This window comes from Leptopilina boulardi, unplaced genomic scaffold (assembly GCF_019393585.1).
Source record: "Leptopilina boulardi isolate dan_hultmark-lab unplaced genomic scaffold, ZJU_Lbou_2.1 LbouV2_150, whole genome shotgun sequence".
NCBI lineage: Eukaryota > Metazoa > Arthropoda > Insecta > Hymenoptera > Figitidae > Leptopilina > Leptopilina boulardi.
In genome coordinates, this window is record NW_026137697.1 from 1,439,318 (window position 1) to 1,465,909 (window position 26,592).

Sequence of the window (26,592 nt, forward strand, 5' to 3'; positions counted from 1 at the left end):
CCAGGAAACCGTACACTGCCGTGAATAATTCGAACAGTACATATTGCAACTACGTGATGCCGAGAACTCGACAAATACAATTTTTGGATGAACGAAGAGCTTTTATTTTTCCCCCAAAAAAACTGACCATCATCGTCTTTATGTCAAAGGATAATTTTTTTTCATAATAGATAATACTACGTATTTTTGGAAAGAGAATTTGAAAATTCGATTTAAGAAAATAATTTAATTTTTATTTATTTCTTGTTTTAATAAATAAATTAATTTAATTGGAATAATTTAAATATCTAATTAAAAGAGAATTTCAAAGTTTTTTTATATGATAATTTAATTTTTATTTATTTTCCCATTAAATTAATTTATGTATGATAATTTAAATATAGTATGTATTTTAAAATACATTTTGAAAATTAAAAATTTTCAGCTCCGATTAAAAAAAATAAAAATTAATATACCAGAAAGGAAAAAAAAACTAACTTTTTAAACTTTTGCATGATACCAAATTCAAAAGTTTGTTTCAGCGTCAAAGGCTTTTCCTCTATCAAGTTTTTTCACAGCAATCTACATCCATTGGAATTCTCATATGTCCTAAAAGCCCTCGAGTGTCATTTGGTTTTAATCAATTTTTTCTTTTTTTTTTAACCCCCCTATAGCAACACATCACTCGGCCATTTGGAATTTTAAGGGATGATGATTTTTTTAGCGCGCAGTTTCAATGAGAGTTTTTTTTTTTGAAATATTTTGCGCATATTTTGAATTAGAGTTTCGCAAAACTTTTATGTTATTTTGCATGCACTATATCCTTAAACCGCAGATACAACGTTCGCATTGGGGGTAAAATCAAAACTTTTCCGAAGAGCAGTCGTCAGCCGAAACATCGTTATCTCACACACACATATATATATATATATTTATGAATGCAACGGTGGTTCGTCAGAAATAACCACAATGTCCGTTTTCGATTTTTTACTGCTCATTTGAAAAATGGGAAGTGCACCGTCGATGGTTTACCCCCAGTTCGAAAAAAAAGGAAAAAATAAAAAAAAGAGGAGAAAAAGAGAAAATGGAAAGAGCGTATATATGGAGGAGGCTACGTTTTTAGAGTACACTCGTTAATATTCCTTTGACTTTTACAATGACGCTTGTTTCACATCATAGATTTCGTTTTAGGTCGAAATCCACGGAATTATGAGGAATTTTAACTGGAAAAAATTTTTTTCTTTTTTATAACTTTATATTTGAAAATTGACATCTCTTTTGTAATTTTAAATTTATTTTATTGTATGTAATTATATACGCTGAAAAGAAAAATTGATTTGATTCAAAATTTTTATTAAATATTATTTTCGAGATAATATTTTCAGAAATTATTGGTCCAAATACAAGTTATTTAATTAAATTTGGCTCAAGAAAGCGAGTGAATCAAATAAATTTTTTTTTTCTAAGAAAAAAAAAGGGACCTGAAGAAAAAAATTAGTTATTGTTTCTATTCTTTGATTTTTAATTAAGAATAATTTTTAATGTAATGAAGAAGTATTTTTTTTTAGATCCCTTTTTTTAGAGCATAATTTAACTAATAAAATTTTTAAATGATTTTTCAGAAATTGATAAAATTAATTTTAATTACATAAATAAATACAGATTCGCAATTTGGGTGAAGGAGGAAAGACGTGTTTGGATTCGCCGGCTCGTAAGGCCGATTTGCACAAACCGGCTGGACTGTATCCCTGCCATCGACAGGGCGGCAACCAGGTACAAAAAAAAAAAAACTGTTCTCCAGAGCAATTGGTTGCCGATTAAAAAACCCATCCCCTGCAGCAGCAGCACCACACTGCTGTCAACGGCTACTTATCGATTCTGAAAAGCCGTGAATCGTTTTTTTTTGAAATTCAAATGGCGCTTTTGATAAAAGAGAGAATGACTAGTTTATTTAAATTGACGTGATGCCAAAATGAATGTTACGAAAGATATGCCTTTGATCGATATCAATTTTGTATTTTCATTTTTTTTTTCAATTCATCTATCTCTTTTTGTAAATTAATTGAATTAGCTGAAAATATTTTCAAAATTATAATAATTGAAAAATTATTTAATGCGCCTTAATTCCAAATCTATTGATTTACGACTTTTCAAATTATCTTAACTTTAAATTGTGTTTGCATGTGCAAATTGCTTTATTTGTGTTTGTAGTTTAGTTATATATATATATATATTGTGATGCTGTTTTCCTTTCATGAATGCATAAACAAATATCACTTGTATGTGTATACTCTTTATATAATCGGTGCGTCTCTGCTGAATTTTAATGCAGATAAGACAACTCGCTAGTGGCGTGTGCATAGATTCGCCAGGAAAGCCAGAAGACCTACACCAACCGGTAGGCCTTTGGCCCTGTCACGGCCAGGGTGGCAATCAGGTACACGTATTGTCTTCAAAAAAAAAAAAAAAATTCGAAAACTAAGCATGTTGATAAAATGGTGATCAAAATCAAAATTGAAAATAATTTGTAGAATAGAAAATCCAATTATTTATTTAATTAAAAGTAGGAAAAAGTAATAAGGTGAAGGGTTTTTTTCTGAAAGTGAAATTCAATCTATAATTTTCATTCTGGAAACTAAAAATTCACATCAGCGTAGAATTTAAATTGCGATTAACTGATGTCACGCAAGCCTTGAAGCAGTTTGTAGAACACATCATTGGTTGCGTTAATCTCTATCCATTTTGTTAGTAATCAGTAACACCTCTAATCTGGTGCAGGTGCTCATCAATCGTTTAGGAATCTCGTGACTTGTTAATGCAAATGCCACTCTCCATCACCATTTTTTTTTTTTATTTTTTTTTTTTGTCAACGAGAATAAAGATGAGATGATACGAATTTAATACCAAAAAAAATATAGTGGAAATATAATATTGGTTTAAAAAATTTTTTTTTTTAAAAATTATTTTTCCAATTAATTTATTAAATAACTAGCAAAATTACACGCGCGCAAACGCGTCAAATTGATTATTTAATTGTTTGTTATACAGAAATTAAAGATTAATATTATCAATAATAATTTAATTTATTAGAATATTATTACATATTAAATGATAATAATGAAAATTATATGTTTACAGGCTTCGGATTATATACGACTTTTTCCGACTTTTTTCAAAAATATACGACTTTTATCGACTTATTTTAATAAACTGCGACATTTTTTTTTACATTTGAAAAAAAATGTAAATAAAATACATTTTTTTAGTATAAAATGTAGATCGTCTTTAGATCTTCTTCAATTCAATTATTTAACAAATTTTGAACTAAAATGATTCTTCACTAAATTAATTATTTTTAATAATTTTAATGAAATACATCACAAATTCAATTATATCAAAATTATTTTTCAATTTTTATGAAATTTAACAATTGTTTATAATTTAAAAAAAAAATATATCACAATAAAATTGAATTATTTTTTTAAAAAGTTTCAATTCAAAATAAACTAAAATTCAATTATTATCCGAAATTTTAATTCAAAATCAATTAAAAATTCAAAAATAATCCAAAATTTTCAATTTAAAATTTAATTATTTACCAAGTTTTCAATTTAAAAATTAAATAAAATTCGATTATTTTCTAAAATTTCTATTCAAAATTAATTATTTAAATTTTCAATTAAAAATGAACTTAAATTAAATTATTATCCAAAATTTCAATTGAAATTCAATTATTTTCTAAAATTCCAATTCAAAATCAACTAAAATTCAATTCTATTCAAAAATTTTAATTATAAATTAATTAAAATTCAATTTTTTTCAAAAATTTCGATTCAAAATCAACTAAAATTTAATTATTTTCCAAATTTAAATTCAAAATCAACTAAAAGTTAACCTAAAATACAATTATTTTTCAAAATTTTAATTGAAATTCAAATATTTTCAAAATTTTCCAAAATTTAAATTCAAAATAAACTAAAGTACTATTATTTTCAAAAATTTCAATTCAAAATCAACTAAAATTCAATTGTTTTCTAAATTTAAATTCAAAATCAACTAAAATTTGACTAAAATAAAATTATTTTCCAAAATTTTAATTGAAATTCAATTATTTAAAAAATTTTCAATTTAAAATCAATCACTTACTTTCAATTGAAAATGAACTGAAATTCAATTATTTTCCAAATTTAAAATCAAATAAAATTTCATTATTCTCAAAAATTTGAATTCAAAATTAATTGAATTTTCAATAATTTGAATTTAACAGCATCTAAAATTTAATTATTTCTAAAATTTTCCATCGAAAATTGTTTTTTTTTTGAAATTTAATAATTTCAATTAAAACTCTATGGAAATTCAATTATTTTTAACCTTTTTTAATAATATTCTTTGAAAATTCAACTATCTGAAACCATTTTTCAATTAAAAATAATTTTCAAATTATTGTATTTTGTCCGCATTTTCTAATAAATTTTTAGTGAAATCATCTAAAATTTTAATTACAAAACACTTAAAATTTCAATTAATTTCAAAAATCTCAATTTTAAATCTTTGAAAATTCAATTAAATTTAAAAAATGTTTTCCCAAAAATTGTTTGATAAATTATTTTTAGTTCTGTAAAATTTAATAATTGTTTGAAAATTAACAATATCTTTTGAAATTTAATTATTTCTAAAAATTTCAACTTTAACCCTTCGAAAAGGATTATTATTAAAAAAAATTTTTTATTTAAAAATCTGTAATATATTTTTGTTAAAATAAAAAACAAATCCACTTTTTTCGAATAAAAATCGACTGAAACGACTTTTTGTGTCTTTAAGTTGATTCGAGGCCTGTGTTTTTATAATTAATATTTAATAGATATTCGTTGGCCCCTGGTACATTAAAAATTAATTTTTAAAAATAAATTTTTTTCAAATTACTATCTTGTACGAAATTTCCCGGCGCATCTTTTTTCTCATCATAAATTTTTTGTACAATTTTTGAATTAATATACAAATTTTAAAAAAATTTCATTGATAAACGTTGTGTACATCAGCTTCGTGAATTGAATTTTCGAATTTGGAATTTTAAAGAAACTTATTCCGAAATTTGGAAACACAATTATACAACTTTGGCAAAAATGAGAAAAAGAATTTTCAAAATTTGACACGTCATAAGATTACTATTAAAAAAAAAACACGTGAAATCAGAAAAGGCCAACTTCAAGTTAGGACAGACCAAGCATTTTATTATTATATAATAATTTTTGTTATTTTGTAAATTTTGAATTTGATTAAAAAATTATTTTCTTAGAGGAAATTTTTTTTTTTTTTTTTTAATTCTTTCACTTTGTTAGTTACAAAGTCGAATGAGAATGTGGTGTATAGTTTCCCATTAAATGAATCCATTTTTATTCTTCCTCTATTTTCTTCATGGTTCGTATACGTTTCTGGTAAAGGGGAAAGGGGTTTCTGTCGTTAAGGTTACGAATACACGCGAGCAAGGATTTTCTAACTATAAATATATATATATATATATTGTTGGAGTATCCTCGCTTATATAAAAGTATTGGTGTGTGCGTAAAACGGTAATTAAGGTAACTGGTTACAACCAAAAACACAATCAGTCGGCGCCAGTAGTACGAGCGTGTCTTGCCTCGTCGTATAAGCTATTTTATTCTCGCAATTAAGTCACAGTTCACGGTAATTACGCTTTTGGACGAAGCTCCAAATGATGTCTATTTAAAGTTACGTTTTACTGCTTCATTTTTTTTTCGCCCTATATCGAGAAGTTCTTCATTTTTTTTTTCTGTTCCTTATCAGTCTATTTTTTTTTATATTCCTAATTATCATGGTAATTATTTTTTTTCAAATTCTTTGGTTATCATAATTATTTTTTTTTCGAAAAAATTTTTTTTCAAAGAATACTATTTACAAAGTATGAATTGATTGAAACATAAATTAGACAATTAACATGTCAGATACATTTAATATTAGGTTGAGATTGCATGAAATTGTTTTGCTGATCCTGCTTGTTAATGTAATTAGAGTCGATCAGAAGCATTATGTAAGGTATAGGACTACACGTTGGAGAATGCTTATCCTGTTTGTAGCATGCTTGCACGAATTCCCAGTTAGCTTCTCATTATCCTTAATCTTCTTATGTTTGGTTATGCATCTAATGAGATTTACACATCACGTTGTGATAAATTTTGATCTTCACTGTTAATTAGCTATATGGTTCCAATGAATCATTATTATTTTTTATGTTTTTGAAAGCTAAAAAAATTTATTTTTGGAAGTTAAAAAAAAAAAATTATTTTTTGATTACAATTGAAGAATTTGAACAGTTAATATACGAATCTAGTGTGATGAAGTAACTGCAATGGTTAGCATAAACTGGCTGAAATTGAACAAACACCCAGAACGGTCAGTGGAATCAACGCAATTTCGAGGGTCGCTGGACTCAATTATTGACCCTCAATGCTCATTACTATTGCGATAGGTTCGCTTTGACGCTTCATCGTTTTAAACGTGCCATTCAATGTCACATGATGATCGTCATCATCGCCTATATATATACGAAATATAATAATCGATTTTATAAGTCATTATAAACAGAATTTAGCTTTCAAAAAAATTGATTCTTTGGAACCATTAATTTCTTTTCTAATTAATTTTTTTTTAATTGATATTTTTTATTGAATATTAATTTATTTTTTATAGTATTGGATGTTGAGTAAAACTGGTGAAATTCGAAGGGACGAATCGTGTTTGGATTACAGTGGAACTGATGTGATTTTGTATCCTTGTCATGGAAGTAAAGGCAATCAGCAATGGATTTATAATCAACAGGTGATTTATCTAAGTAGAATTTAAAAAAAAAATTATTAAATTTATTTTCTTTATTTTCAATAAGAATTAAATTTTTCTTTTTTTCAGACCAAGCAAATTAAACATGGAAGTAGTGACAAATGTCTGGCAATTACGGAAAGTAAACAGCGGCTATTAATGGAAGAATGTTCACCATCTTCGGCGAGGCAGAGGTGGTCATTTGAAAATTACGATCCATTAAAATTGTGATATCGAGTATTTTCTCGTCACAAATCAAGATCTGGTCATGGTTCAGAATCTGCTGGATTTTGGATATCTGGACATCGTTATTCAGTCGCTAGGACACGTTTTGGCAGATAGATTTTGCAGCTACCAAAATTTGTTTAGAAATTTTGCTTATAGACGACATGAAACAAACTCTAGTTTAGATTATAGGGAAACTTATTATGAGAAGGAAAATTAGACGGATATTTATATAATGTAGAGAGTGATATTAATAGTTAATGTCGTCTAAAGCCTTGTTTCTCAATGTTTTCTTTATTTTTTTTTTATTTTATTAAGACAATGATTAATAATTTGAAAATATAGTGGAGAAATTGGACAAAAAAAAAACATTCTTCCGTAGATCTATCAAGTATCGAATACTTTTTTGAATAGATCGTTATATTTCAAAGAATCTCGTTTCTTTCATAATTTTCTATTGCAGTCTTTTTTCCTTCAATATTTCTTTTTCTCACGTTAAATGTTCAAAGAGGTCATTTGAAGGATAGAGACTGATATATTTATAAATATATACATAGAAAAGTAAAAAAAAAAAAAAGAAAAAAAAAATTGTACATTATAATACTGACTGTAAAATTAAATTGAGAGTAATTAACTGATTGTTGTTATGACGTATGCTGATGATTTGTTTAGAACTTTATTTCGTGGATTTGAAAACTAGTTCTAATTTTAGAAAAGGACTTCCAAATGAAAAAAAAAGTGCATGTCAGCCAGTGCCATGCAAAATATATATTGTTTTTTTTTATTAAATTATAAATTATTTTAAATTTCTATTTTTCAAATATGGATTTTAAATCCTGCTTTAAGTTTCTATTTTTTTATAAATATCTCATTTTATTGTTTTATATAATAGAACTTTAACATTCCAAAATGAAGCATTTTATTGTTATGAAAAAATTTTGCTTCCAATTATCATAAAAATACGTCATTTCTTTTTTTTATTCAAATTTATAAAAGTATATATATATATATTATATGATGCCAGACTTTGTACATTCATGTAAAATATAAATTATGCCAGTTCATGTAAATGTTGCTAATCAATTTAAGATAGGTGACAAAAATAAAATAGTAAAGTGTAAATCTACGAGAGGAACAAAATTAATTACATTTTTACTGAATTAGAATTCAGTTAAAATATACATATGTGTGAAAAAAAAAATCTAAAAAAAAAATTTATAAATGCTGTTGTTGTGATATTAACTACATAATCAAATTAGATAGTATTTGCTTTTGTCTAATTTAATTAAAAATGTTGCGAACCAACTTTTTGTTAGTTCTTCAAGTTCTTTGAAATACTTTTTAAAAGTTAGAAAACATTTGGTACACTTTTACTAACTGTCAAGCTGTCTCGTATTTCTTCCTTAAAATAAAACTTTCGTCATTATCTTACTTTTTTCTTCACGTTATATATTTTACCATTGAGTATTTTATTTTTAATTTCGAAATAATTTGAAAATTTATACAAATTTTATTCGTTATGAAAATAATTTAATTTCAATTATAAATTAATGATAATTATTTACAGTAACAGCATTTAAAATAAATTGTAAGTTTTAAAATAAAAAAAAAATATATATAAAGAGTAAATGCATATTAGATATTTATGGGTTTTTTTTTCAAGAATTTCACATAATTTTTTTCTTCTCTTTCATTATTAGGATAATTCGCTTAAAAACGTTTTCATATGCTGCCAAATCAAATATATAGTTAATGATTGGATTTGTATGAAACGTCAATGTATTATTTTACGAAGTGAATGGCGTAAAGTTTAATTTATTAAAAAATATCTTCCAGAAACAAATTTTCATTGATTTCTTTTTCAGATTCAAAAAAATAAATTATACTTTCAAAAATACGTACGTGATAGTTTAAAAAAAAAAATCAAAATTACAAGTAAATGAAATGAAAGTGTCATTTTTGTAGATATATTATTTCGTTAGAATATATATTAAAAGAAAATTCGTTTCTTGGCGATTGTGAAAAATAGCTCAAAGTATGAAACTAAATATCTAAGTATTATATGAATAAAAAAAAAAAAAGTATGTTATAAACTTGTGAAATGAAGATAAAGTGATATTATGGAATTACTCTAATAGATGGATTTGTATTATTAAATATTGTTTTTAAAGAGAAAAAAAATATGTTTTGCAAATTTTTTCTTTTTTATTAATAAAATAAGAAAAAAGAGTGTTCAAAATATCCCTTTTTTCTCGTTTCAAAAAAAAAACTTATTCGATTCTTGAAATTGTTTTCAATTTTTTATTTATTTCTCGTTCAATTGTAAGATATAAATATACATGTATACATGTAATGACTGCAACCAATTTTTGAATACGTGCCAGTTTAACACGTTCTGCGTATGTAAGTAATTATCAATCAATAATATATATGCAGAACATGTGAATATAAATATATATATATATATCATATATAATAAATCTCTATTTAAAACGATTTATATTAGCGTGAATGAAAACGAAACAAATGTTGTTTTTTTTTAAATAGATGCGTTTTAATAATAGTGTAAATTCAAATTGTTAATTTAAATAACATCGTTGACTATTTAAAATTGTGAAAAGTAAATCTGAATTCAACTTATTTGTAATCAATTGATTTGCTAATTGAATAATTTGTTGCAATTTGATATTTTTTTGAGCTACAAATAAGTAATATAAGGGGAAATAATGGAGAGAGAGATTTATAATTATACTCAGACGTATTATTTCATATAGGTGTATGCGTATAATGACAAAAAAAAAAAAAAAAAAAGAAAAAAAAACATTTTCTACATTTTGGTAAAAATGTAACCCTATGAAGGCGCGTAGCATATCTTTAAGAGAAAGTGACATATGACAGCGCAACGAGAATAGCGTCGCGTTTTGATTATTAATTGTAATATCAAATGTGCCTTATTTTATGTACATATATACATACATAAGTATAATTATCATTATTATTATTATTACTACTATTATTATTATTATTATTATATTATTATTATAATTACTACAAACTTCTATGATAACATGCAAGCATTTGTGTTTAATAAAATCGATGTTGTTTTACGTTATGACTTAATATTTCATATTTTTTTTTTTGCTTCTCGAAAAAAAAGCGATTTATTTTGTTTCAAATTTTATGTTAAAAAAGAAAAAAAAATATCACAATTATTGCTCTATGTAAATTAAAATTGAATGAGAAAAGTTGATCATGTAAAAACATTATTATTCCAGCAGCATTTCATCTTAGAAAATGTGGGAAGATACTGTAAAAACGAAATTGAAAACGTTCGTTATTCTCGCGCACGCGTTCAATTTCAACTCTCACAACTGTTCTCTACGATAAAAAAAAGAGGAAAAAAAAATGATATGAGATTTTACTTCACAAATCACAATAAAACTTGAAATTAAAAAAAAATAGTTTTTCGAAATCTTTTATGCTTTCATTATTTTTGTTTTATATAAACAAATTTAAAATTGAAAGTAATTTTTTTGAAAATAATTTTTTTTGAATTATTAATGAAAAAATTTACATTTTTTTTTCTGTAATAGAGGAACTATTTTTTGTTATAAAAATATTATTTTATTTTTGCAAAATTAAAAATTTGAATCTTAAAAACAAATTAGCATTATATTAGAAAAAAAAATGTTGTTTCTTGACATAAAGAAAGAGAAAAAAGTAATTTACGACCAAAATCTTACATAATTAACAAACTACAGATTTCTTCTAATCGTTTTACCTTGAAAAAGTTTCGATTAAAATACCCCGGGTTTTGGACAAGCGCAATAAAACGGGTGTATCCTGACGCAAGCGCATTTTTGAGCCCTCTCCTAAGGGTTGGAAGCTCTATCGAACCCAAGTGCTCTGAGTAAAAGCACCCTCTTTATATCATTGTTTTAATCTTAATAAAAAATAAAATCAAACAAAAAATAGTTTTTCTCTTTTAATAAAATAAATAGGCATTAAAATACTTAAACATGTGGCAGTGATATTTAAAATAATAAATATATTCATTTATCATTTCAAAAAATGAAATACAAATTTATATTATAAATCAAAACTTCCATAAATATAAATATATATAAATATATATTTATTTACCAACTAAATTTCGTTTAAAGAACAATATTTTTATATATTAGGTAAAAAAAAAGCTGTTTATATTAAAATCGTTGATTCTTCGTCCGTCCTATATGTAAACGCAAATGTACATTGTTTGTTAAAAAAAAAATCGATGCCGTGTTATTATGTGTATTAAAAGTCGATTAGAAGTAAGGTAAAAGTGTTTTTTCGGGGTAGAAACAGCCCGACGAGCGAGGGGGCTCCGGGGTCTGAGCAACAGGTAATTGCTTACTTATATACTTTCTATTTACATTTTTTTTTCTTTTTTTTTTTTGTACTATTGTAAAGAATATTTTTTATTTGCTTCAGTTTTTTAAATTTATAAATAGAATATTCGAAACCAAAAAAAGAGATTAGAAAATATTTATAATTCATGAAAATTTGTAGATTTATTTTAACTGGAACACAAATTGTCGATAAATTGGGTCAAGATTATATGGAAATGTAATTAGCAACTATTTATTAAAAAGTTAGTCTTTTATTATTTTAGAAAATTTTCATCAGGGCGTGGTATAAAGAACAAAGATAATAATAATATTGTAACAGACATTGAAAAATTGATAACAACTTTTAATCGCAAACAATGGAAAAAATTGAAAAAACCTCTTTTAGTGAAAATAAATAATTAATTTATAAAAGTGTAAAAATTAAAAATTATTTAATTTTTTTATAAATTAATTTATTATTTTTTCTTATTTTATTAAAAAAAAAAAAAAAAACAACTAGAATAAGTTTGAATTGAAATTTAAAATAATTAATTTTTTTTTTCTTTTTTCAGGAAAAAGCAGACTCGATGCCGGAGGCTTCGGGGTCGGGTGTAGCCGACGAGGCGGATTATTCGACTTTTGAGAATAAAAGCGGTCTCGCCGATGACATGAAGTTCCTGGCAAGTATGCCTGAACTTTGTGATGTAACATTTCTCGTCGGTGACACTCGAGAGCCAGTTTGCGCTGTTAAAGCAGTCTTGGCTGCAAGAAGCAGGTTATTTTCATATAAAACCTTTTTCTTATTTTCCCCAGTTTTTTTTTTTTTAATTTTTAAAAATAAATTTTTCCTCTATATCCCCTTTGCGATTAATAATAATTTTTTTTTTTTAATTTTATTATTTACGCTTTGCAGAGTCTTTCACAAAATGCTGTATCAAGCGCCAAGTCCACAACGGAAAAAAGATCCACCAGCGCGTGAAAATAAACTTAGACTCTTTTTGAAAAGAAGCTCGGAACCATTATTAAATTTGCAAAATGCCGCACAACAGGTAATTAAGCATGTACTTAAAAAAAAAAATATTTTGTATATTTTTTTTTTATATATATATATGAAAATTCGAAAATAGGGAAATTATAAATATTTATTTAAAAGAAGAAGAAGAATTATTGTAAATATTTTTGTATTTAACTTGAAAAAAAAATTTTTTTTTATATATAATTCATGTTTATATTGATATATAATTTTGATTTGCACGTATTATTATAAAAAAAAAGTTTTCATAGCAGTCGTTTATAAAAAAATTTATTCAAATAATCGATTATTTGACTATATTAACAAATAAATATTTATCTGTATTTAATAATTTTTTTTTGATTCAAATAAATATTTATCTGTATTTAATAGTTATTTTTTTATTCAAATAAATATTTATCTATATTTCATAATTATTTTCTGATTCAAATAAATATTTATCTGTGTTTTATAATTATTTTCTGATCCAAATAAATATTTATCTGTATTTAATAATTATTTTCTGATTCAAATAAATATTTATCTGTATTTAATAATTATTTTCTGATTCAAATAAATATTTATTTGTACCAAATACAAAAATTATTATTTCAAATAGAGAAATTATTGATTTAAATAGAATTTATTTAATTCGAATAAATATTTGTTTGGTTCAAGTAAATATTTATTTGATAGTCAAGTAATGGATAATTTTTTTTTTCAATAACACTATTATATTTATAACAATGGAATTTAATTTATTATAAAAAAATTTTTTTTCGAGTATACCACTGCTATGTTTGCTCAAAAATGAAAATAGATATAAAAAATATTATAATTCACTGGAAACCTGATTTATTTTGAAATGATCATTTATTATTTAATACTCTCTTTATTAACTCCGCCATATAATCAGGGTTTCAGTGTATATTAAAAAGCACTATAACCAATTTCCATTTCCTTAATATAATATTCAACCCTGTAATTTTATAACTTTTTTTCTGTTTCATATATATATATTGTTCCAATATATCTTTTAAAATTGTGTATAGTTGAATATATTAATAATATAACATAATTTTATTATATTCTATTTATTTATTTATTTTTATTTTTTATTTATTATTTTTATTATTATTATTATTATTATTATTATACTTATTACAATTATTATTAAAATAATAATAATAGTAATTATAATAATAATTTTTCTTTAAAAACATTAAAAAAAAATTTTTTTTTGATTTACTTTTTATTCACTTTTTGAAACAATTGTTGAGTCTTTTGTCTCCTACTATTATTTTTTTTTATTTATAACTATTCTTGATATGACTTCGATTTTTATTTAGAAAGTAAAAAATTTGTGAATATAATTTTTTTTAGATTGTATAATTTTTGTGAAAAAAAAATAATGTACTTATTTTACTGTTGGAAGTAGTAGCGGCTTGTAATAGTGAGACTGTGCGCATGTTCCACTTTACTGATACTTCTACTACTTGCGAGCAGAGTTACCATTAAAATAATGGTTTTATTTCTCTAACACACAAAAATTATCACAAATATCTAGAAATACAGTATTCATGAATTTATTTATTTATTTATAATTATTTATTTATAATTATTTATTGATATTTATATATTGACAATTATTTATTAATAATTATTTATTGACAATTATTTATTGACAATTATTTATTAATAATTATTTATTGACAATTATTTATTAATAATTATTTATTGACAATTATTTATTGATAGTTATTTATTGATATTTATTTATTAATATTTATTTATTCATTAATTTTTTTTTTTTTTTTTGAAATGTAAGCTGAAAATAATTAAAAATTATTTTTATAATATAAAAAAAAGACAATTGATATTAAAAAAAATTACATAGTTAAAAATTTTATAGTAATTTCTAGACAATTTGAATAATAAAAATAAAATTGTTTGATTAGATAAGAAAAATAAAAAATTTGCTTCCCAAAAAAAAAATGAATATTTATAGAAAAATCTATTATTTTTAATTAATTAATTAATTAATTAATGTTTAGGATAATTGTAATGATAGAAATAGTAAGTGTGTATCTCTGTTATGTGTCGTGTAGCGATCAGGCTTCACGCAGCAGCTGGCCCCCATTCAAGAGGTATTTTCTATGTATGTGATTTATGTGTAATGAAAATGGAAGTTTCTTAATAATTTATCCGCTTTTGCACTGCACTGCATTGCATTGCATTTATAATACCTTTTATTATATATAATATACAATATGTTGCACAATTATTTTCTAAATATAATTTTAGGGAATATTTCTCAGTGAATTAATGAAAATAAAATTAATTTCTTTTTATAATGTGAAAAAAAATTATGAATTTTTTAAAATAAAAATTTACAACTAGTTTTTCTTTTTTTTTTTATTAGAATTTTTCTGTCTGACAATAGCACACTTTTAGTATTTACACTCTTTTCTCTTAATTAATCACTACTAATTTAATTTTTAATATTTATTATTGTAATAAAAAATATTATTTTGTAATATTTATATTTTAATTACAGTTTTTAATAATAATTTTAATAGTAATTTTATTAATTATTAATTATTAATTATTAATTAATAATTTTTTTTAATAGTTATTATTATTATTATTATTATTAATAATAATTCTATTAATAATTTTAATAATAATAAAAGAAAAATTCAAATTTTTTTTTTAAATGCATTTTTTTGTGTGTTTTTATTCAGATAGTGCACCTTTTTGAAAAATATAGAAAAATATATCACGGCTTTGTAATTTTCACAAGTTATTGAACGCTTTTTTTGAAAATGAATTTTCAAAACTGATGAATATTCTACTTATGCTTATTCACAATATTATTTATAAAGAAACAGTTTTTCGATGCTTTATTTAAAAAATTTTTTTTTTTTTTTTTTTTTTTTTGTAGCAACTGGGATTAATTTTACTTCATTACAATGTACATTTTACAAAATATAGAATAATTTTTATTATATAATGATTTGAATAAAAATTTTCAAATTGTTGTGAACAAAAATAATCCTAATTTTATTGAGACATTTTTTTTTTTTGTTATAACGATTATATTAAATTTTGTCATATTTTTATTTATTCACAGCCTCAAACATTTCAGCATCAAACTTTGATTATTGAAGAATTTGAGCCGGATGTATTTCGTCAACTTATTGAATATATTCACACTGGTTGCGTTACACTTCAGCCAAGAACTTTGCTTGGTAAATGAATTTTTTTTGTTTCTATATTGATTTAGTGATAAGGTAAATCAAATTAATTTTATTTTTATTTTATTTAATTAAATTTTGTATCGAATTAAATTTTTATTATTTATTATTATTATTTATTTAATATTTATTATTGAAAATTAATTTTATCACCTATTAAATTAATTAATTACAATAAATAATATTAAATTCGAAATTTTCGATTTATTAGTTTTTAATCAATTATCATTTTTTTTACAGGTGTAATGAATGCTGCTGATTATTATGGACTCGATGAACTTAGACGAGCTTGTGCAGGTTTTGTACAATGTTGCATTACTGTAGATACTGTTTGTGCACTTTTGGCATCAGCCGAACGATATATTCAATACAAGTGTACAAAATCACTTGTACAAAAGGTATATTTTTTCACAAAAAAAAAGAAATTTCTTCTTTAAATTCACATTTTTTTTTTGGAAATTTAAAAAAAAAATTTTTTTTTTAAAAATAATAAAAATTAATTTTTCCACAGGTCTTGGAATTCGTTGATGAACATGGCAATGATGTTTTGAATTTAGGATCATTTACATTATTACCTCAACATGTAGTACGATTAATTTTGGCCCGAGAAGATTTGAGAGCCGACGAATTCACAAAATTTCAGGTATAATAAAAAAAAAATATTAAATTTAATATTTTCTCCAAAAATAATAGTAAAAAAAAAAAAAAGAAATTAGTAAAATTTTCCAAATAATTTGAATCAGTGAATCACTTTTTTTAATTAAATTAAATTTTCTATTAGTTCAATTTTCGATAGTGAGAAATTTTTTTACAAATTTTTATTAGTTCAATTTTACTAAATTCGATAACTAAGAAAATTTTATATAAATTTAATTTTTACTAATTCCAATGCAAAAAAGTTTTTTTAAAATTAGTTAAAATAATTTATTAATAATTTTTATTTAAAAAAAGTTTTAAAATCACTTTTAAATTAAATTAAATTTTCTATTAGTTCAATTTTCGATAGTGAGAAAATTTTTTACAAATTTTTATTAGTTCAATTTTACTAAATTCGATAACTAAGAAAATTTTATAAAAATTTAATTTTTACTAATTCCAAAGCAAAAAAAGTTTTTTTTTTAAATTAGTTAAAATAATTTTTATTAATAATTTTTATTTAATTAATTGAAATAATAATATATTTTTGTATTATTAAATTTTATGATTCGTTTTTTTTTGATAAAAAATGATTGTAAACGAAATAATGTTGAAATTGATTTCCTAAGACGTATAATTATTTCCGATCTATCACTTGGGATTCCTTAATAATTTTTCTTTATCTTATCATTTGCAGGCAGCGTTAATGTGGAGCAAGAAATATTGCGATAGTAATCAGAACACACCTCTCAAGGACGTTATTGGAAACTTTCTTGATTATATCCAGTTCCACAAGATTCCAGCCAATGTTTTAATGAGAGAAGTTCATCCTCTATCACTAGTGCCCTACAGTATTATCATGAATGCACTGGCGTATCAGGTGCGTGTTTCAAGTCCTTACTTTTATTTCAAAGAATGAATATTAATTTTTTATTTTTAATTTTTTTTTAAAATTTTTTTTCTTTTTTTGCGGAAATGACTTGACCACCAGATTGTTGCAGGCAGACCCAACCAGTGTCGACCCTGGAAAACTCTCTCCCCACAGAGTGAGACGACAAGGACGAAGTATGTCGGTACAATCGTCCTTGGATCCGTATGGTAGCAATACGACATTGAGCTCGAGCGGAAGTGATGCCGGTTCTGATCAAAAGCAACATTCTGGCAGTAACTAACCGAAGGCCACGACCGCTAACGGTGCGGTCGTAATTGCTGATGAATCTCAATATCATACCTCACAAAAATTAGAAACACATCAAGAATCACCGCCACCATCATCATATAATTGTGATTTGCCTAAAATTTCAAAACAAGAAAAAATTGAGGTACTAGTTGTAGACATTGAGTCAATAAAAGAAGAGAAATCAGCATCATCAATAAAGGAGGAATATGAAATGAAAAAGGAAAATAATGAGGAGACGAAAATTGAAAAGGAAATGATAGAAAAGGAAATCGAGAATGAAGAAACAATAATTCAGGAAGTTAATAACGATAATGAGATATCGCAAACGGAAGACGTTGATAATGCGAGTGGATTTTATATTCGTTTTGTTTTAAGAAGAGAAGGTCGTCGGGATTTAGTTTGGTTGTATAAAACGCACAGATTCTAAGTTCGATCAATTTTTTTAATTATTTACAAAATAATTATTATTTTTTTTTTTTTCATTATCTATTGATAAATTTATCAATGATTGTCGTCGTGATGATATCAGATTATTTATATATTATTAACAGAGAAACTGATTTTAATTACAAAATAGTATTTATAAAAATAATTTTAAAAAACTTTTTTTTTTCATTTTGTATAAATTTTTGAATATAAGACATATTTGAATGTTTTTGAATGTCAAGAATCAAGGGAAAAAAAAATTTAGAGTGATGTTATTGTTGTTGAAAGTTTTAAAATTAACCACACACATAACATATCCATCGAAATGAATGATATCAGATTCATAAAATATATTTGATACTATGCCAGAGCCGGCAAAAAAAAAAAAAAAATACTGCTTTTTCAAGAGAAAAAAAAAAGAGGTTCATTATCTGCCGGTTAATATCGATCGAATGACTGATGCTTTTTTTTTTTTTTTAATTTTTCCTCACTAATAGAGTATAAATATATAGATAGTTTCATTTTAAAAAAAATCCATTAATCAAGCGATTCCATTTATTATTGAACACTTCCATTTATATTATTGAATATAAATTTTCTTCCATTTATCTAAAAATTGAAAATATATTTTTTGTTTTCTTATAATGCATAAAAATACATTTTTTCTTTTCTATAGAGATTTTCATTACATTAACTATTTGATAGATATATATCATAAATTATAGTATATCAATATAATTATTATATTAGCTGGATCGTGGGACGCAGATAATTAGCCCCTAATATATTATATAAATTATAAGGGAATAATAGGCAATCAATAAAAATATATAGTAGTAATTATATAAAATAGTTGATAAAAAAAAAGACCGTTTGTGACATAATTATTGTGAAAAATTTAAACGCAAAGTAAAAGATTTTTGGTATATAGAAAATGGATTTATTTTCCAAAAAAAAAATCAATTGAAAAATCAATTCTTTTTGGAGTTAAAAAAATTTTTTTTTTTATATTGAATGTAAAGAAAGCTATAAATGTACGTCGACTTTGCACACTGTTCCTTATAATAAAGAAAATAATTATAATGCCTTTTTGAGAGAAATAAAAAATATGTTGTTACACCGATTAGAAAATTAACAGAAAAATATAGAATCGTTGAAAATTTATCAGGAAAGAAAAGTTTTATCAAATGTTTACTTTCTTTGATGAAAAATAGAGCTGAAAAAAAATTGAAAATCGTAAATTTTATAATAAATTCAGAAGAGGAAAATAAAAAAAAAAATTTATTTCATTGTCAAAATAATTTTAATACATGTACGAATGCATATTATATAAATGTTGAGAATGAAAGTTATAAAATTATAATGCATATATATGAATAATGAAATAATTATCGTCTACGTGTAAAACTGTTTGTTTGCGTGCGCATCGATATTTTCATTATTTTATACATATTGCATGCGTATAAAAAAAAAAAAAAAAAAAAAAAATCATGTTACAAAAAGATCTTAATGTAAATTGTCAAATTGTCGGAAAATTAAATTGGAAATGGATCGATTTACACTATAACGATATAAGCCGTTTTTTTTTTTTGTCAAATAAATATAAAAATTTCTCAAAAATAATTTTTTTTTTGCATCACACATTCTCCTGTAAAAAATAAAAAAGGGGAAATTAATATTTTATTACTAATAATTAATTTTTTTTTTTATATTTATTATTGGTAACGATGTTTATTACTGAGTTCATCATTAAGAATTAATAATAATAGTACAATGAATAATAATATTAAAACTAGAGAGGAAACAGTTATTATCAAATGCATGTTTGATATAAATACTATAATTTATAATATTACAAATTCAAGATTAATTACAAGATTGCAGTAGAGCTTAAGTGCGCAAAAAAAGATAATAACTTTTCTTGATTAGATATCGTTGATGTAAGGTCAATATGCAGAAAATTATTATTTTCCTGCAGTACTTCACAAATTAATGAAAATTGGGTCAATAATTTCATATATAAATTTCATTGACAATAAAAAATTTGTCTTCATTTTTATAAAAATGTTGTTTCTATCAATATTGGTGTTTTCAAAATTAGTGATGGCTTATCATAATCCTCATTATGTGAAAGGCCATGATACAATGGTTCATCTTTTTGAATGGAAATGGTCAGATATTGCTGATGAATGTGAAAAATTCCTAGGACCAATTGGTTTTGGTGGAGTACAGGTAAAATATTAATAATATAATAAAAATTAATTTTTTTTTTACCTTATTCTGTTAACGTTTTCTTCTTTTTTTTTTTTTTCTAAACTTATATTAGGTTTCACCAATTCAAGAAAATGTAATCGTCACAAATAGACCATGGTGGGAGCGTTATCAACCGATAAGTTATAAATGGAAAACAAGATCTGGAGATGATAATGATTTTAAAAATATGCTACAAAAATGTAATAATGCCGGAGTGAGAATTTATGTTGATATTATATTAAATCATATGAGCGGTGATCAACCAACAAATTTAGGAACTGGTGGTTCAACGGCTGATACAAAAAATTTTTACTATCCAGCTGTACCGTATAGGAGGAATAATTTTAATTCAAAATGCGATGTTAATAATTATACGGATCCAAAAAATGTACGAAATTGTCAACTTGTTGGTTTACATGATTTAGATCAATCACAGGATTATGTTCGAAATAAAATGATTGATTTTATGAATTCTGCTATTGATGCTGGAGTGGCTGGATTTCGGTAAGTTTTTGTTTTTTATTTCCTTATATTGGTTTTTTAAGAAAAAGAATTTTTTTCCAGTATTGATGCTGCAAAACATATGTGGCCAAAGGATCTCAAAGAAATTTATTCAAAATTAAAAAATTTACCCACCGATTTTGGATTTAAAGAAAATTCTCGACCATTTATTTATCAAGAAGTAATTGACTATGGTTCGGAAATTATTTCAAAAAGAGAATACAATGAAATGGCAGTTGTTACTGAATTTAAATATGGGGCGGAATTAAGTAATGCAATTAAAGGAAATAATCCATTAAAATGGCTTATTAATTGGGGTGAACAATGGTCACTATTACCATCGAAGGATGCATTAGTTTTTATTGATAATCACGATACTCAACGAAATACTAATTCTGTTTTAACATACAAAGACTCAAAATTATATAAGGTTCATTCTCTTTAATTTATTTTTTTTGTTTCAATATTTTATAATTTTTCCATTTATATAATTCGAAAAAAATAAAATTACAGGTTGCTGTTGCATTTATGTTGGCACACACCTATGGCATTCCTCGTGTAATGAGTTCTTTTAGTTTTACTGATTTTAATAGTGGACCACCAACTGATAAGAATGAAAATATTTTATCGCCTGATATAAAAGCAGATAACACATGTGGCAATGGTTGGATTTGTGAACATCGTTGGCGTGAAATTTATAATATGGTGAAATTTCGTAATACAGTAAATAAAACAAAAATTGAATCCTGGTGGGATAATGGAAATTATCAAATTAGCTTTTGTCGTGGAAATTCTGGATTTATTGCAATTAATTTAGAGAAACATGATTTAGATAAAATACTTCATGTTTGCCTTCCAAATGGCGTTTATTGTGACATTATTTCAGGTGATTTAATTAATGGTAAATGTACGGGAAAAAAAATTCATGTTGAAAATGGTAACGCTCACATAACAATAAAACACAATGAATTTGATGGTGTTCTTGCAATTCAAATAAATGTACGTAAAAAAAAAGAATCACAAATATTCTACTCTATTTTTTTCTAAAATAATATTTTATTTTTCAGATAAGAGAATAATTTATTTATCACTAGGAAGAATTTATTTAAAAAAAAAAAGATGCATTTTTTTTTGTCTGGAAAAGAAATAAATACATGTATGTATTTTTCAACAAATTTATTTTTTAACAGAAACAAAGTATGTATATTGTGTTTTCTCTTTTCACCATTAATTTCTACTATACATAAAAATATGATCGTTAATCATAAAAAGTAATACACGACAAATTTGCGAAGACCAGTTTAAAAAAAAAATGCAAAAAAAGAAAGTAAATTATAAAAAAAAAAAAAAAAATAGAGAAAGATAAGAGCGGAAAATAAAAAGGAAATAATGATAGAGAAAGAATTATCACAAAATAGCCGCAACACTTCATACATTCATTCCGCACGTTTCTTATTTTCTTTAAATTTTCTATATTTAGCCTAAAAATTCTAAATAAAATACTAAAAAAAAATCTCTTCACATAGAAGCGCAAATATAAATAAATGCCTAAGCAGTATGTACACAAGTACCGAGCCGCTATAGTTTCGCACAATTTTTTTTAATTCCATAAATTGATTTTTATATTTTAATAAAAAATTTACAATTCTATATAGTTTCAAAAAAATATTTTACATTAATTTTGTTTTATCAATTAGTATTTATTAACAAGATTTCGCTGACTTTTTTTTTTATTGTGCGCACATTTTTCATTTTATAAGTAAAGTTTTTTCAGGCTAATGTACATAATTCTAAAAATACTGCTCGATTTGAAATTTGCAAATTGATAATATATAATTGTCACTCTATTTCTCTCACTTGGCGCACTATTATTTTTTATTTTTGTACTTTTTCAGCACAAATTAAACACTAATATTATGTTTTAATTCTGTTATGAATAAAGCAACGTTTAACATTTTAAATAAATAAATTTGTTACAATTGAAAATAATATATAGTTAATATTGTATACACAGTAAACTAAGTTTATAAATTTTTGCAAAAAAAACAGAAACAAAACATTATAAAAAAAAAAAATGATATTTTATTGTCTGATTGGTTTTTAATCAATTATTATCTATATATATGTTTTGAATTTTATCCGAAAAAAATTAATAATTATAAAAACTTAATTAAAATATGTAAAAGAAACAACGACTTGAGCAAATTGTGTATATAATTACATATGTTACTTTATGAACTAAAACAGTAGTACTCCATTCACAAGTGATATAACTTATTGCACTTTTTTTTTTTTTCTTTAAATTTAGATACATTTTCACCATTTTTCATTTATACACACATTCTTTCAAAAAAATTTTTTTTGTCAATTTTTTAGGTAGGTAACTAAGAGTTTCTTCTACCTCATTTCCGCGTAACGTACGTGAGTATTTAGTTTTTCTGCGATTAAATATAATTGAGTATTCAAAAATGTGATGAAATATAAATATAATGAATATTTTTATAATTATCAGTCAATATTTAAACTAAAAGTATATTTAAAAAAAAAGTATAGAGAAAGATAATATGCGATTATGAATTATTAATATGAATTATTAATTAATTATTTATAGCAATAAATATTGAAAAGGTAGACAAAAATAACAGTCGTATTTTTTTTTTTAATCACATTGTCTCAGAATTTATTGTACTCTAAAATTTGAATTAGTGGGAATTCGTTTACTTTACTAAAAAAAATTTTCATTATTTTTTTTTTATGTAAAATATTTGGTAAGAATTTTTTATTGCAAATAAGTAGCAATTTTTTTACTAATAAAGTAAAATATTATTTTTAGTATTTGGAAATTTCCATTTTTAGGAATTGAATACTTTTTTTAAAAAACCAAATTTTTCATTGAAACATCAAAATTGAATTAGTGAACGAATTTTCATTAATTGAAATTTAGAGAATATTTTTTACTTAATTTTTTTTGTAAATTTAATTCTGTGACAAAAATAGAAATAAATCACAGAAAATGAAAGTATTTTGTACGTGCGTCACGCGGTAAATATAATCGAAAAAATTGGTAATTTACTCTTAAGTACCATTTTCAATATATATAATTTTTTAATTATAATAGAGAAGAATCAGGCACAAATCAATAAAGACTTATTTCAAATTAGGTACTGACGGCGGAGTCTCCTTTTTTTTTTTTTTAAATTACAAATTAGAGACTTTTTTTTTTTTTTTTTCTTAGGATAAGAATCATTATTATTGCTTTATTGGCTTTTTGAAGACAACATCCGGTTTGCGAACCGGTCGTGGAAAACGTCGTTCTATCCTAAGAGCTCGATTTGGGTCTGATGTTAATTCCGTTAATTCGGACCCAATTGGAGTCTCCGCCATTGTTTGTCAGTTTCCGGTACTGCTGGGCCGTCTACCAGACGTTTGCGTTGCGGTTGCCGCTGCGGCTGCTGCAGCGGCTACACTAAGCGCCGGAAGTGGCGTTTGATGACAATGAGCACAGTGAAGACACACTGTACAGGCTCCCAATTTTCTTGCCAATAATGCTCTCAATTTTAACGCTGGACCCAATTTCATTCCCATTGGTCCCGTCAAATGTTCCTCTGACAATAAAGGCAATGACGCTCCGTCAATTCGATTTTCTCGAAAATTCTGCAAAAAAAAATTTTTTGTTATTTTTAATTTTAATAAAATTTTTTTGATTGAAAAAATTATTTTTTTTTTCAAATATTGTTTAATGAAAAAAAAGAATGTAACGGAAAAACGATTCATTCACAGCTTGAAAGTTGTATGAAGTGGTAGAGAAGGTAATTGTGAGTGTACTCAAGGTTCAGCACCATTTTATGAATGAAATATTCAGACTGTAATGCGAATTCAACACGCAACAACGAGGCACTAACCGGTCTCTCTTCAGCACGCGTTTCTCTCTTTTTGATTCTCCAAGATTGTTATTTTTTTTAATCTCATTTCTTTATTTACATTTTCCAACAAAAATGTAAAAAAAAAAAAATTATTTCCTTTTATATTCTATTTAAAAAAAAAATACTTTCAGAACTAATCCACGCGCCTTAAGGGTATACTTCAACAATGTGAGTATATAATGACCTTAAATTACATAGTAAAAAAAATGTGTTCCTTCGGGTGATGTTTCGCAATCAGTTTTTACAAGAAAAAAAGAATAGAAATTCCAAAACAATAAAAATAATATTAAAAATAATCAATATTTAATAAAGAGAATTGTATTATTTTTTTTTCGTGGGACAAATTCGAAAAAAAAAATTTTTTTTGAATTTATCGATACACGAACATGAATTTGTTGGTTTTTTTTTTTTTTTTTTGTTAACAAATCGTTTTTCTGATCCTCTTTATGGAATATAGCGAATCTTCAACTGGTGTCGAGAGCAGCTGCAGCTGCTGCTGCATTTGCGAAGAATATATCTTTTCTACGTGTTGCGCCGCGGGCGACCATGGCTCGACCCACCAGAAGACAACCTATATTTTCTCCACCCAGTTCCAAACTCTCTAAGGGCAATGCAATTCAGACTCTCTGTATCAATTATTATATATCTTTTCTCAATATTATAAACGCAACTATATATATACAAAATAAGAATTTCAAAAAAAATTAGATTTCAAAATAAAAATCTAAAATAATTAATTTATTATATTATTATTATATTTTTATATTATATTTTTATTATATTTTTTTATTATATTTTAATTATATTTTTATTATATTTTTATTTTATTTTTATTATATTTTTATTTTATTTTTATTTTATTTTTATTTTATTATATAATATATTAATAATAAAAATATATTTTATAAAAAAATTTTCATACATAAAAAAATTAATTATTTTCTTCTTGCCCTGCGCGTCTTTATTTGTTTTAAATTCTAAAATCTTCTCACGCAAAATCGATTGAAATTCAAGACATAAATCCATAATATATATATATATATATATATAAAAGAATCCTGAGAAAGTTCTGGTTGGCAAAGTTTTCGGGTTAGCGACCATTAAAGATTGCCTCTAATAAAAACATGGTCGACCTTCTTCGAAAATAAGAAAACTGCTGGAGCACATCTCTCGAGAGGAGAGAGAGAGAGAGAGAAAGATATTTGATTCTCTAAAAAGCAACTGGTTCTTACAGCTCGAAAAATTTCTGACCTCTATTCTCAATTCTTGTCACATCCTATATATATATATACTTGCGGGAAAAGAATCATATCGACTTTTTTTTTTCTTGTTGATTCAATCATTTTTCAAATAATTTTTTTTCAATTTCCGCTACAAAAAAAAAAAAAAAAAAAAAAAATTTAAACAGATAGAATTTTTTAAAGAATTATTATTTTTTAGATATTTTGGTTTTTCGAATTAGAATTTCGCTTTTTAAACGAAAATACACAGAATTTTTATACCACCATTTTTATCAAATAAAAATTTATGTATCGAATTTTTAATTTGTCCGAACAAAAAATTAACAGAAAAAATTCGGCACAAATTTTCAAAATTCACCAATCACGATTTTTTTTTTATTTTGAACGATTGGTCAAATTTTAAACGCCAAAAATTTTTTTTAAAAAATTTTACGTCAAAATCGCATTTATAATTTCGGACAAATAAAAAAATTCGGCGCTTTTATGAATTCTCTACATTAAAAATTCGTTAATTAAGAATTTTTGTTTACTTAAAAATTCGTTTGAAAATAAATTCCTTCGAATTTGAAAAATGAAAAATTTGTTTAAAAAAATAATTATGTACAATAAAATTATTTTCTATTTTTATGGGATAAATATAACAGAAAAAATTCGGCAGAAATTTTCAAAATTCACCAATCACGATTTTTTTTTTGAATAATTTCTGATTGGTCAAATTTTAAACGCCAAAAATTTTTTTAAAAAAAATTTTATAT

At 23.9% G+C, this 26,592-nt stretch overlaps 4 protein-coding genes across 17 annotated transcripts in view; 3 read left to right on the top strand and 1 right to left on the bottom strand.

Moving 5' to 3' along the window:
• LOC127276575 (putative polypeptide N-acetylgalactosaminyltransferase 9) overlaps positions 1-10,145 on the top strand; it is a 125,211-nt gene extending 115,066 nt beyond the window's left edge. For 2 of the 3 annotated variants that reach the window (XM_051297105.1, XM_051297106.1), the window contains 3 exons: positions 1,642-1,752; positions 6,688-6,816; positions 6,904-10,145. In XM_051297105.1, the coding sequence (XP_051153062.1) occupies positions 1,642-1,752; positions 6,688-6,816; positions 6,904-7,044 (381 nt within the window). In that variant the 3' untranslated portion in view covers positions 7,045-10,145. Of the gene's footprint in view, positions 1-1,641; positions 1,753-2,311; positions 2,417-6,687; positions 6,817-6,903 lie in introns of all 3 variants that reach the window. The other variant, XM_051297107.1, reaches the window with a different exon arrangement.
• Positions 10,146-10,922: 777 nt separating this feature from the next.
• Positions 10,923-19,538, top strand: LOC127276579 (serine-enriched protein). 3 transcript variants are annotated; one of them, XM_051297120.1, is made up of 9 exons: positions 10,923-11,422; positions 11,981-12,183; positions 12,322-12,457; positions 14,529-14,567; positions 15,554-15,671; positions 15,918-16,075; positions 16,189-16,320; positions 17,011-17,193; positions 17,315-19,538. In XM_051297120.1, exons 2-9 carry the CDS (start codon positions 11,996-11,998, stop codon positions 17,483-17,485), a joined length of 1,125 nt encoding a protein of 374 aa, XP_051153077.1. In that variant the 5' UTR covers positions 10,923-11,422; positions 11,981-11,995; the 3' UTR covers positions 17,486-19,538. The 3 variants fall into 3 exon arrangements, with proteins under 3 accessions (XP_051153077.1, XP_051153079.1, XP_051153078.1); XM_051297122.1 differs by having other exon boundaries at positions 17,319-19,538; XM_051297121.1 differs by lacking the exon at positions 14,529-14,567.
• Positions 19,539-19,789: 251 nt separating this feature from the next.
• On the top strand, positions 19,790-22,026 carry LOC127276576 (alpha-amylase). The gene is made up of 5 exons (XM_051297108.1): positions 19,790-20,151; positions 20,246-20,676; positions 20,737-21,103; positions 21,187-21,672; positions 21,741-22,026. The coding sequence occupies exons 1-5, from the start codon at positions 19,912-19,914 to the stop codon at positions 21,750-21,752; spliced, it is 1,536 nt and encodes a 511-aa protein (XP_051153065.1). The 5' UTR covers positions 19,790-19,911; the 3' UTR covers positions 21,753-22,026.
• Positions 22,027-23,693: 1,667 nt separating this feature from the next.
• LOC127276577 (uncharacterized) overlaps positions 23,694-26,592 on the bottom strand; it is a 124,263-nt gene continuing 121,364 nt past the window's right edge. For 7 of the 10 annotated variants that reach the window (XM_051297109.1, XM_051297114.1, XM_051297113.1 and 4 more), the window contains one exon: positions 23,695-24,327. In XM_051297109.1, coding sequence (XP_051153066.1) covers positions 24,064-24,327 — 264 coding nt within the window. In that variant the 3' untranslated portion in view covers positions 23,695-24,063. Of the gene's footprint in view, positions 24,328-26,592 lie in introns of all 10 variants that reach the window. The other 3 variants (XM_051297110.1, XM_051297117.1, XM_051297119.1) reach the window with 3 other exon arrangements.